This window comes from Agelaius tricolor, unplaced genomic scaffold (genome assembly GCF_023055355.1).
Source record: "Agelaius tricolor isolate 1412-34295 unplaced genomic scaffold, bAgeTri1.0.p SCAF_2, whole genome shotgun sequence".
NCBI lineage: Eukaryota > Metazoa > Chordata > Aves > Passeriformes > Icteridae > Agelaius > Agelaius tricolor.
In genome coordinates this window covers 40,297,158-40,310,678 of record NW_027269262.1, presented here as the reverse complement: position 1 = coordinate 40,310,678, position 13,521 = coordinate 40,297,158, and the positions used below count along the sequence as shown (strand labels likewise).

General features: G+C 41.4%; 1 protein-coding gene across 1 annotated transcript; it reads right to left on the bottom strand.

Moving 5' to 3' along the window:
* Nucleotides 1-545: 545 nt before the first annotated feature.
* On the bottom strand, nt 546-11,226 carry DSEL (dermatan sulfate epimerase like). Its single transcript, XM_071456539.1, has 2 exons — nt 10,508-11,226; nt 546-9,924 (listed from the first exon to the last, which is right to left on the bottom strand). The coding sequence occupies exon 2, from the start codon at nt 8,965-8,967 to the stop codon at nt 5,317-5,319; it is 3,651 nt and encodes a 1,216-aa protein (XP_071312640.1). The 5' UTR covers nt 8,968-9,924; nt 10,508-11,226; the 3' UTR covers nt 546-5,316.
* Between the last annotated feature and the right edge of the window lie 2,295 nt (nt 11,227-13,521).

Here is a 13,521-nt window from a genome sequence, read left to right as displayed (position 1 = left end):
CACATCCAGCAAAAGATATCCAGAGGGCTTCATTTATTAGACTTATGTGTCTTTAAAAAGAGAAATAAACACATGGGAACATCCATGGCTGCTGCAATTTGCTTGCCTCCTTACATTTAAGAATGGTTTCTAGGCCAAATATCTGTCTCTGAAAAAACTCCTGTGTATAGTCCAGGAACTGGAAGAGGACTACTCTAAATACAGTTTGCAAGTAGTATCTACAGAGTAAGAGACTTCAAATTTACAGATCGTACCAGCTGTCTAGTTCCCAAAAATCTGGATGAGAAATCCCCTTTTCTGTTCTAGGAATATAGCTGTTTTTAGTCTTTCACTTAATACCAAATGTACTTACTGTGCTTTCAAAGGCAGACAGAATCAGGTCTGGCTACCAATACTTTCTGAAAGATAACAATGGTTTCCATATTCCAAACAAGAATAGCAGGATTTTAAAAATTGAAATATGTACACTTGACCGCATCACAAAGTTTTGTAATATATGAAGTGGCAAAATAACATAGAAGAAAAAAGAGGATAACACAAACACATTGTTTTACTAACAATAGTTTTATTTTATGCAGGATGTTTCAGAAAATTTTGTTAGGACAGTGTATACACTGGAATTGTTTAGACATAGGTATCTACTAAAATGTAAGACCATACACATTTAAATCCAAATTCATCCTACTTCATCTGAGGCCTGTCAGTGGGCATCTAAAATAAGGGTTACACCAATCCTGGCTTTTGAGTATTTAAAAAGATAGCAGCAATGTCTGATTTACCTTTGAGGGCAACACTCATTTTCCACTGATTCTAGGCTGACAAGACTCCTTACTTAGATGTGAAAGTTAAATTACCTAATGTGACATAGATTAATTCAGGTCATGTTCTTAAAACTCCACGATACCTTTCTCAGTAAAGGCAGTAAACAAAGTGTTGAATTTATACCACCATAAATTAAGCTTTCAGAAATTATTCTGTGTGAATGAGATCAGACTGTCTTTGTTCTCCTCCATCACAAATAACTCTCAGCACATTGCCTGCTCAAAAGATGTATAGTTTAATTTGAAACAGCATCATTTCAGCCACATGAAACAGCACTTTCCCATTATTAGGTATTTTCAGAGACAGCGTGAGATTATCCGTTCACATCCCTTATGAGAATAGTGTTGATCACACACCAGCAAATGTTTCCTCACTAAAGAAAATCAGAGTCCTGACATTTGAAAATTGTGCTTTGTAGATTATTTTGAATATATGTTTGTTTCTATACCTCCTTTTATGGGCTTATAAATTTAGCAGGCAGCCTACAGCCCTTGATTAGACTTACAGAGCAATTTATATTTTTTAAAATATTAGAATACCCTTCCTTTTGCCACCAAATATCACGAAGAATAATCTTAAATGATCACTTACAGTATTTATTTCCTGCAATTTCTTCTGTTTTGGAATATTCAGTCTAACTAGTTGATAGTAATTTTATGACAGTAGATGACAGTATTTTGTTCCTGTTGAAAGCAAGGGCACAAAATTCACTGAGGTCACCAAGGCATCATGCCACTTATGGTCCAGTTCTGAACAGCTCACAATTTACAGATTTGATCCATAATTCATGGTCCGTATTCCACACTGAAATATGGTATTTGAGACTGTAAGTCTCCAGACAGACTCTTCACTTGGAAAACAGCCCATTCCTCATGAGATGTAAGCAAATCAGGTTTTAGTCTGAACCAAATCTAATAAAGGAGTACAGAAGAAATGAAAGCTTATGCCCTGACCATAGAACTGTAAGGATCCAGTACTTATCCTCTTGAAGAAAATTTATATGTAAATAAAAAGAAATAATTTTTTATAAATTACTAAGTCACCTAAACAAGTATCACAGCTTCTAATTACAAAATAGTCTAGCATATGGAACCCAACATATGGGCCACTTGCAAAAGGGATCATTTTTGCAACTTACAGAAATATTGATAACATGTTTTCATCCTTTATCTTGAACTGTGCACTTCAAATGTTTTCAGGCAATGCAGCATTATGTTCCAGTTAATATATGTTTACATTTATCAAATAGTGTCTTTAATGCTAGTAATTGGCTGTAGGATGGACAGGAGTTAGCTACTAATAATACCATATTGTTTCAACAGCAAATGAAACCATGTTTACAGTTTCAAAAAAATTCTGATCCATAATTGAAGCTTTACAAATCAGGTAACAATAACTTTATAAAATCTGAAAAGCAATTTTTATTTGAATTGATTCTAGCACTAACAGAATAGTATTACACTGTCAAATGAGTTGTGCCATATATTTTACATAATGGTGCAGAAATTAAACTCTGGATCTGGCAAGTTCAAGCATAAATCTGTTGAGAGCTGAATGCCAGCTGCATGCAAAAAGGGTGAAGGAACCAGCCTGACCATGATACTGACGATCAGCTCCACAGACATTGCTCTTGGAAAAAGCCTACTGGGAGCACTAGAGGCATTTAGATGTGCTCAGAGACTACAGATTTATCCTGTTTGATAGAATTCTGAATGCCAAGACCTATGTGCATCTCCCCAAGGCCAATGTCACTTACTTACAAAGTAAATAACTGAAATGTTTTCCTTGGTATTTACTTTTTTTATGCTTCCAAATATGATTTAGAGGCAAGAATTTAAATAAAAACTGCCTTTTTAAAAATACATTAGAATCTTAGCTGTGTCATTACTGGACAGTTCAAACTACAATACAGTACAAATAATTATCAATATTTAATAGAGGGAGAGAAAGAAGGAAAAGAAGATAAAGTACTGAGACTGTTTTCATGAGTGTATTTATGAAAGTGTAAATGAAAGTGTCAGAACACTTTTCAACACAATGTACCTAAACAGATATTCTTTTCAAAAAGTTCAAACAATTCTCAAAGTTTATTGACAGTCTTAAACATTACTATATGGAGAAAGGGGAGATCAATGTTTGTGTCGGTGTAGTGAACATTCTTCTTCTGAATACCAGTAACAGAAGAGAATTTTAGAGAACAACTCTGTATAACCACAAAATCTTACCTTCAGCTGCCCTAAAACTTCTGACAGAGAAAAGCCTTTTTATTTGTTCTGATTCTAGACTGTAAATCTTGGAAATAGAAAGTAAATGCTGAAAATTATTCTGTCAAGTACAAACTGTACAGACATCAATACTTTCTTTTAACATACAATCAAAAATGGCAGCAGAGAGAAGGCAATTTGAGAGAATGATACTTGGAAACAAAAGTTTCACTAAAATGTCAATGCATATTAACTTGTTTAATATTTCTTTTAACATGGCACTCCACCAAGCCAAAGGTGAAACACAGGCTTGAAGGGGAAAATACAGCTACTGCTAGTAAATGACAGGTAATTTACTGTGAGTAAAACCACAAATTATCAATAGCTTTATCGTGGTAGAGGCCTGTTTTGCCATACTAATGACTGTCTGTGAAAGAGGTACTTTTATCTAGGTTGCAATGAGCTATCTCAAGGACATGAAATGTACATATGGGAGGGACAAAACAGCTGGGTAGGATAGGGACATAATGGTAACATTGGAAGAAAAAAGAACAACTCCTTTATATTAAAATTCAGCAAGGGTATCTGTAATCCCTATGAAGAAACTCACTGCACTTTTGACATTGCCCAACGCTTACCGCCCAAATAAATAACAATTACACACATATTTTAATATAATAAGCTCTGATTCCAGCTCCCACAAACCAATTGAAGCATATTTCAACACAATTCCACTTATAATAAAAAACAGATGGTCAAGGAAATAGATGTCTCTTTGTGATCTGATATACACATCTGCAGACATTTACAATATGCATGCATTTCCAGAGAATGCTGAGCAACTTAAATTGGGAAATGGGAATCTTTTTCTTAATGGGCATGCTCAAACAAAGAATGTGATTCAAGAAAAGAATAAGCTGTGACAAAGATGCAACTATCCTATCAGGCCTATCTGTTTTCAAACAAATATCACATCACAGCATTATGTTAAAAAAACACTAGCCAGATAACTTTGGAAATAGTTTGCTGCAGGGAAACATCACTCAAATGTGAGGTGGCTGAGGGTCAGGTGACTTTCAGATCTCTCCCCTCTCTGATGGAAGACCTGAGGTTAGCAATGGCTGTCCTTCAGAAATTCATTATACAGACAAGCAAAACATCCCATGGCAACACAGGGCTAGAGATTTATTTGAGGTCTTCTAAATCTCAGATTGCATTTTATGCAGACATCAACAATAAGCCATTGCCAATGGCATCACATAGCTGCACTGGTCCCAGGGTAATTATGCACAAAAATCAGCAAAGAAATGTGTTACAACAAAGGATGAAGAGTCTCACTCAAAAAGAGAATATCCTTGCAGAACCTCTAAGACAAGAGGTATAGAATAAAAGAGCTCAAGAAGTCAATATGTTAACAACATTCAAAATTAGATGGAGGCAGGTTAAAACTACACAAATTTAACTGCTTATTTGAGGGATCTTGCTAGTTTCTTAGATTTCATCCCATTTCTCTTCCTCCATATAATTTACTTCAAGCTCACAAAGGGTGCCACATTGTCAGGAATGGAGAATTAATATTTCTCTTTTGTGAAACATCAACCCCAAATTTAAGTAGCACATTTCTGGCATGCAGGAATCATATCCTAGAACGAGATTTAATATCCAAGTCCATCCCAGTCCTGGACCTGTCTGCTTAAATTGTAAATAGGAAACTAGATTTACTTAAATGTTCTGCTTCCTCCCACTAAAGGGATGCTGAACAGCCCTAAATCTCAGCTTATATTTATTTTGTACCACCACAGTGACCAGTGAGACATTGACAGAATGCATCAGTAAACTCGTCCAAGGGGGCCAATAATGACCATTGGGAACAGGACCAGTTTGACAAGTATAATTTCATATAAACCATCATATACAATCATCAAATGGTAAATACTTTCTGGAATTAACCATTTGGGCTGGAGTCAAACTGGTGAGCCGGAGGTGAAAAGCTCTCTGTTCTATTACTAATCCCCTGAGCTATAGAGGCCCCAGCTGGTGCTTCTGCAAAGGTTCACACAGCTTTTTTTGAAAGGCCACAAAAATAGTTACAATATCTTCTTAAAGTAAACAAAATCAAAACAAAAAAACCCCTTCCACAGTTTCAAGAACAGTTACATTTTTCTTAAAATAATCTCTCTGAAAGTAGCAGACTGTACACATTTTACAAGAATAAACAAACTTATCTAATATTTATCCACAAATTGGGACTCAGAGATCATTAGTGCAAATTTCTGCTGACCAGCAGCATTTATTCTATAAACTTTGGGTATCCTAAGTGGTCCATCAGTGAACAACAGATATCTTCAATCTGTCTAATCTCTTCATGGGGCATGTTTTGTTTCCAGGCATGAATGCTACTTGGTGAAATCTCCCCTTCATAAGGAAGATAGAAAAGACTGGTGGAGGTGGCAAATAATATTTGGTTTAAGCTAGCAGGAGGAAGAGGAATACCAAGAAAGGCAAAAATTGTTTCAGCAGTCTTCTGAGGAAAGCTCACAATATCTTCAAACTTGACCAGCTGATAATTTGTTGACAGCAAGTCCCTGTTTATCCTCATCGCTGCTGCTGTGTTTGCTAGCCATAAATAAGACAACACAGAAATAGCATTTGAATTAGAATTTGAAATTTCTTTTCTCAGTGATTCAAACTCAGAGGCATAGCCTTCATTTAAACTACATTTTTCTTTACCATTCTCCCCTTTAAACATTGCAGCCAAGCGTTGTGGAATATTTTTCAAGGAGTAAAGGCTCGGCTTATTTTTGTACAACATTGAATAGACCCATGCCCGTGGGTCCCTCACTACATATAACGCTCTCATTGATGGTCCTAAGATTTCCTGAAAGAAGGGAAGCTTTAATGTCCAGCTCCCACTGGTAAAACTAAGTACAGGTCGTGCATTAGGATAATAGACAAGGTGTCTTCTCAGTTCCCTAATATATTCAGCATCTTTTTCTTGACTTCCTCTTGCCCTGCTTCTTTGCTCTAACAGGGATTCTCTCTTTTTGGACCTTTTCTTTTTGTCTTTGCTTAATGCAGAATGCTGAGCAATTTTACTTCTGCTAGCTTCATATAAATGAATGTTTTGTAAATGCAACTTTGTGTCTTGAACTAGAGACTGGAGCCAACCTTGGATAAGACGAAAATTACCATTCTGGACATCAGAAACCCTCCATTCGCATGGATCTACAAAGGAATCAATTTCAAATTCAGTCTCAGGAATTTCAAGATAGGGTGTAGGTATCCTGATGTATAAAAAGTCACTGGTATTGAAAAACAGCTGTTTTAAAATTTCTGCACCAGAAGTGGGAAGTGAAGTAATGATAACATCTGGCAAAACAACAGGGTTTCCTTCTAATTGTTTGGCTTTATTGCCTTTATCACGTTCTAGCCTTGCCACGTCAGTGCTCCACTTGGCACAGATGGGCTTAGTACACATGCTCCACACATCCACCAATTCAATAAGCCACAGTGTAACAACCAGGATCAGGATCCAACGCAACATTTTGCCGAAGGATATGTAAAAGCGCCACTGAAAAGCCAGTATGACCAAACTGACACCCAAAATTAACCCTGCAATTATGTTCACTTTGAATCCAAATGGGAAAACTACCCTATTATTTTTTATATCTTTTTTCACAGATTCAGTACCAAGACCAAACTTGGTCACTTTATTCTCATGAACTACTTTAGCAAAACCACCAAATCCCAAGTAATCAAACCTTGCCTTTAAATTCTGATAGTCAGTCACAACAGAGATGGTATTTTCAGTGTTGTTGACACTGAGCGAAATCTGAAATCCAGATTTTGCATTATCCGTGAGTCTACAGTTAGAAACATTGACATATGGGCCATAGAAAAGGTAAACAATCCTCGTAAGCATGTTTTTCATTGGAAAGGTAACATTTACAAACTGAGTCCATCGCTTTTTGAATTCAGCAGCTTGTTCAGCCTCCTGTATCCTAGCAACAGGACTACTCCCACGATGATCAAACCAAAACATCTTGTAGTGGGCATCCCACACATCCATCATAGCTCCATTGTACTTGTTGTTAAACTTATAGGGTATGTATTTAAAATCAATGTCAAGATTATGAAAAAAGGCACTGACTGAATTAACAGGAGAGTCTTCCTCCTTCTCGATATGGTCAACCACTAACAAGGTCTGAGAATTTAAGAGCAGCAAAACGCGATACACACTTTTCAGTTTCATTGCTGATGTGTAAGCAGATACTGCCTCACCACTCACAAACATCATATCACCAGCCTGGGAGGCTGTTATAATTTCTCCACTTGAGTCTCCAACCTCGTCACCAATCCACTTCAGCCACTGGGCACACTCACCAAGCTGTCCTTCCCAAGGCTGGTTGCACTGGCTTGTAGGAGATGGAGCAAACACCAAGACATTGTTCAGGTGGCTGAGTTTAGGTCCATAAAGAGCCTCAGATACAAACACCTGTCCATTGGGAGCAAAAGTGAAGGAATTCTGATCGGGATGTTCATGCCCCGGATTGAAACTTCTCCACCCATCAATCCATCTGTAGGGTTGAAAGTGAACAATATCATAGACAGCACGTCCACCGAGTTTCCCAGACTTGAAGGATACAAAGGTGTTTGTCTGACTGTTTGGCAATCCAGCCCCGTAAGTAACAACTCCCCAGTTGGGAAACACATGCATTTTAGCAGTACCATAGTCAGGAGGAGGCTGAGGAGTGATTTCAGCAGCATACCATATAAATTCTGTATGTAATGTACTCCACCTCTGTGCAGTGGATGGCACCATTGGCCCATCCTTGGGTCTGTGTTTTCTAATTTGCTGTGCCAGCCAGTTACCAGCTCCATTCTTCATTATGAACTTATCCAAGAAAACCAGTTGGCTCTCAGGACCATAAAACCAGTTGTAATTAGAATCCGCAACACCCACAGTCCTCTGGAAGCCTGGCAGTAGGGTGGCATAGTAAAACCAAAAGTGCATTTTCAGCCAGTTATTCTCCAAGTTGTTAATACCGAAGTGGCGCTGGGCCAGGAAAACGTACTGTGTTACTGACTTGGCTGTGTAACTCCCGTAAGCTACTCCCTCATCCAGAGACCCATCTACAATATGATTGAGGAGAAACATTGTTTTCTCCATCACATCAACCACAGTGTGTTTCCAAACATTGGCCTGAGATCCTTTGTCCACTCCGGCAACTAAAGCCCCAATAAGCAGAGCAAGCATATTGGTTGCTTGGTGATTATGGAGAAGCTGCTTTCCCCAGGAACGAACCTTGGAGTACTCATACATCTCCTCACTTACGGACCATATTTTCTCCAGGTATTTTTGCCTTCTCTCATTTTCCAGTGAATTATACAAGAAGTCAAAAGCAGTGGCAAATCCTGTCAGGGAGTGTCCGAGTGGCACTTCATCTCCAGGAGCATTCTCAACCAACCAGTTTTTGTAGCCAGCCATTCTATCCATATACTCTAGGGCAAAATCAAACGCAGCTTTATCTTCAGGGCACAGCAAACAGTAGAATGCTAGAGGGGGCAGGTTGTTACCATAAATCTCATTCCACTTGGCTGCAAAATCAATGTGCTTGGGTGGAGGTAGGTAGTATAAAGGGTTGGACAGCATAACCATCACTGCACTTCTAATGGCTCTGAAGAGATGCAAATGGCTTGTACGAGCCTTTTGCCTCAGTGCCTGAACATCCTGAGGGTCGAAATACAAGCTTGGATGAAGAACTGTTCTTTTCAGCTTCTGCTCAGCACTAAGACCTTCAAGTTGTTGTTTTTCATATTGATCTACATTTTCTATGAAAGTCACCCAATCAGAGTAATTGCTTACAGATTCTTCAAAAGTGAAGACATCAAACACCATTAATGCTAGAAATAAAATATGCCCCGTGAACATCAGAGCCATGATCCATTAGGCAGCTCCTCTTCCCCAGACATACATTTCTTCACAAAACAGTGTTCAGATATCAAACTTTCATCCAGTTTGTTAAAAAAATAGTATCTTAAGGCATATTTTTATGAGAAAAGACTTATTGTATACTGTGCATTACAACAAAGGCTCAGACTACTTGTAATCTGAGATACAACATTGAAATGACAAGGCTCTTGAAAAATTAAATCTCAGGTGCCTTGTCTGTTCACACTTTTCTCAAATACAACACTACAAGCATAAGCACTAAAATCAGGGACAAAGTAAAATCTCTACGATATGCATATAAAGCACAGGTCAACTGCACAGTAACAGACTGAAACACTATCTCTTGGTAACTTGAAAAGCATGATCTAAAAAGGAAACTGGAGTAATATGTTTGCTTTTTTAAAAAGCTTTCATTCAGACCAAATTCCACTTTTAGAGCTGACAAAAACTCCACTGATCACAAAATTATATCATTTATTCCAAACAATGTGTTATATTTGATAAAATAGGGAATATAGAACGCTTGGAAAATAGACTGCAAAATTGAAGTTACTGTCTTCAGTCGTTGCCTTTTTTCAATTTCCTTACACACTCTTTCCATCTTTCTCTTTTGGGAATCATGGAGGGACAGGAAGGAAAACAATAATTAAAAAAAATCAACATAGATCCTCCATTAGATCCTTTTGATGAAACTGCAGTGATTTTAACCACTATTCCTCTCTGTTTGTGAAAGATGCACCTGAATTAAGAGTCATATTGACATATTTTCAAGTCTTTTAATCTTCTCTTCAGCTAGTGATGCCCAAATTTGGCCTCGATGATTAAAAAAATCCTGCTTCTTCCATTATGATGCAAAAAAAAAACATGTGAAAGAGGCAGAAAGCCAATACTTTCTTGTAAGAAGACTAGTTTCAGGTTTCTTTTCACTTCATATGTAGGTTCTTTCTGTGGAAACAGAAACAAAAGTTCTCTGAAGCTGTGCAGATGTCAGAACATATTTAAAGTACTTTGGTTAACAAACTGCTGCTAAGTTTAGAGGAAAGATGAAGGAAATCAAAGAATTTTAAAGAAATCAAGAAATAAAGGAAGGAGCATTTCAAAGTTCCACAAAATTTACCCTCGGCAAAAGAACAATTAATTCAGATTGGCTACTCAAGCTCACTTTATTTCACCATTTCCAGCGCGAACATGAGGTCTCGGGGAATAAATTCCAGTTACGCTACCAGGAGCTATTCATAGAAATAAATCTGACGCACGCCACCGAAATTCAATTCACCTCCAATTAAAATAAGAGCACACGCGTGTTTTTTAACCACGCGAGCGGCTCAGCGTGCGGAAGGGCGGCGGGAAACAGGAAACCCGGCAGCCGGGATCACCGAGCGGGAGCCCCGCCGCGCCGCCCGCACCGCGCCCGCCAGAGGGCGCCCGCCGCCGCCGCGCCCCTGCCCGCGCCGCCGGGGCCGCACAACTTGGACAAGTTTCGGCGCGGACCGCGGGGCCGCCGCCCCCGAGCCCAGCCCCGTCTTACCGCGGCGGCTCCGCGCCGGCGCCCGCGGGGCTGCGTCGCTCTGTCCCGGCCGGCGCGGCCCGGGGCGCGGGGCCGGCCCCGGCTGGGGGCTGCGGGTGGCGGCCGCCGTGCCGGCCCCGCTCGGCTGGGCCGGGCTGCGTTCGGTTCCGGCCTCTTCCGCTCTTGCCGCTACTTTTCCACCCGGGCTGGCCGCAACTTCTGGTCCCTGCCCTCCGCCGGCGGCTCCCAGGAGTTGATGAGTTGATGGAGAGGGAGATGCGGCGGCGAGCGCCCAGCGACGGGCGCGGGCAGCCAGGCAAACTCGCAGGGATGTCGCTCCGGAGGGGCGGGGAGGCGAGGAAGGAGGCAGGGAAGGAGGCAGGGAAGGAGGGTGGGAGGGAGGCGGAGAAGCGGCGGGGGGGGGGGGGGGGTTGGCAGAGCCGCCCCCGGCGGAACGGGGATGTGCCGATCCTCCGCGCCGATCTCGGCGGCGGGCAGGCTGCCGGTCCCGCTGTGGCTCCCGGCGGCTCTTCCCTGCGGCTGCCTGCGCTGCCCCGCTGCTCCCGGCGCCCAGCCCCGCTCCCGGCCGAGGATGCCACCGCGCCGGGGCTGCCGGCGGAGCGGAGCCGGGCTCGGCGGGAGCGCTCAGGGGCAGGGCCGGGGCCGGAGCGGGGGGGGCGCGGCTGGAAGCGGTGCAGGACGGGGGGAGGCGAGAGACCGCGGGGACCCGGTGCAGCGGGTCTCGGTGCGGGGAGCGGGGAGCTGGGAGCTGGGGAGGTACGAGGGGGTTCGTGGAAGAAAAGAAAAGCTGCCGCGGTGGGTCACCCCCGTGGCCCTGACAGGCGCCGCCCCGCCGCGGACCGGCCCCCGCAGCTCCCGGCCGGGGCAGTGTCAGGGACCCTGTAGCGGCAGCGGCCCGGACACCGGCGAGCTCGTCAGGGCAGGGCTGGGCTGGGCTGGGCTGGGCTGGGCTGGGCTGGGCTGGGCTGGGCAGGGCTGGGCAGGGCTGGGCAGGGCGTCAGGAGCCGCCGCTGCTGTGGGTGACAACTTCGTAAGAACGGAATAACTACCTAGCAGTGCCCGTGTCTCAGGGACCGCGGGGATGCGCACCATCCGCTTTTGTTTGTGGCCGTCACACTTCTTTATTAACAGCGCTCCTGCGCTGGCTCTTCGTTTTCTGCATTAAAATGATTCTCATTCAGTTTTAGCTGAAGGCTTCTGAAGTAAAATACAAAGGTGTCATGAGGAGTAAAATCCTCTGCCGCTCGGTGGTCACGGTCAGTGGTGCGCTGAAGGGCCTGCAGAAAATATTGGCCTGCCCCCCCTGGTGCTGTGGTCAGCCCACAAAATCCAAGATGTATAGCAGCGTTGTCGGGTTGGAATCAGTTTGGGTTGACGGTGATGACTTTCAGAGCCTGATTTCGTGAACTGATGTTTGTGATCAAGCTGCTCTTCTGTAGTCGAGTGCAGGAAACAAAAGGCTGTGAGATTTTGGGTGTGTTACCACTTACTGTGTTTATAATCTGTACTTCAAAGGATGTGGAGTTTAATCATCTCAATAAGCATAAATTTTTCCAAGGCCTGTATTCTTCTTTTTTTTATTTGCCCCCATACCTAGAAATGCTGTTGCATATTTAAGTATTGCTCAAGCTACTCAATGTGTAACTATATTGAAATGAAAATATGAATATATAAAGGCCATACATTATGGATACTGATTCTGTTTCTTTGTGCTACAGAGTGCACCTCAGAAGGATTAAATTATTAAATTATGCACATTTACATTAGTGATGAACTGTGCCTCGAACGATTCTAATGTCTCAGATGTGCCCTATAGACTTGGCTTAAAAGGGAAAAATACTGATTATTGCCTGGATCATATCTTCCCATCAGAAGAAATTTGCATAATGAACAAAGATCAGCACATAATTCCCTGACCTTGAATCTTTTACAGTTGTGCCTTTTTATGCTACCAGAGAAGTTATTCCAGGAGGAAAGCAAAAGGAAATGTAAAGCAACAATAGAGGCCACATCCCCCTTTAAGTCTGTAGAAACTGAGTGGAATACACTACAAATGAAAACCCCCCAAATCTTTCCTTCTATTCTCATTGTACCCATTACATTTTTCCCCAAGGCTGGCCCATTCTGGAAAATATTAAAGTCTCAGAGAATGACTTTTCCCATAAATTGTCAGGCAATTCAGAATGAGCAGAGTATGTGTAAGACTTATGTTAGGTTAAAAGCAAGAGTAAAGCTCTCCCAAGAGCTTTTCTCACTCCCTGGGACCTGAGTGCTGAGATCATTACATGTACAGTGTTCAACTGCAGTGTGATATCTGTGGAAAAACATGAACATGATTTACTGACTTGCCCCATATATTCACAAATGGCACCATTTAGAAAAAGTCTTATAAATAAGGCAATGAAGGCATTTGTATGGCATTTCGCTTTTTCTGTGGCAGCTTTTTTCACATTAAGAAATATGCACTGGCAAAATAGTTCAACTCATTTTTTGCTAAGCAAATTGCAAAGCAGGAGTGTCTTTAACCATGTGTGATTTCAAATGGTTTAGGCTACTTAGTGTCTGTCATTTTCAAACTGCTTTGAATACAACCCATCAAAAAAAAACCCAAAAAAACAAAAAGACACAAAAACTCAACCAAAAAACACCACAAAATGCAAGTTCAGACAAAACCTAAAACCACTAGTGGTAAAAAATAGTGTTCTTTTTTTTTTTTTTTTTCTATTGGTAGTTTTCAATAGTCAACAGAGACACATAGTAACTATACTACAACTCAAGAACAAAACCAAAAATTTGGATGCAGCTGGTATCAAGGATAAACAATGAAGTAAAGCAAACTTCAAAGGAGGTGGATTTAGGTAATTAGAAATAGTGACTCTGCTTTGTAACCAACTCTTTTGCTCAAAATGAGTCTGAATTATATTGGCATAATATAATATTATATTGGCACCTTTCCTAATAATTGCATAATGCTGTTTAAAGAGTGGTCACTAAAACAGAGTCACTTCCAGAAC

Excerpts from the sequence above, each read along its gene's own strand:
- DSEL (XM_071456539.1), bottom strand. The coding sequence starts at position 8,967 with ATGGCTCTGATGTTCACGGGGCATATTTTATTTCTAGCATTAATGGTG.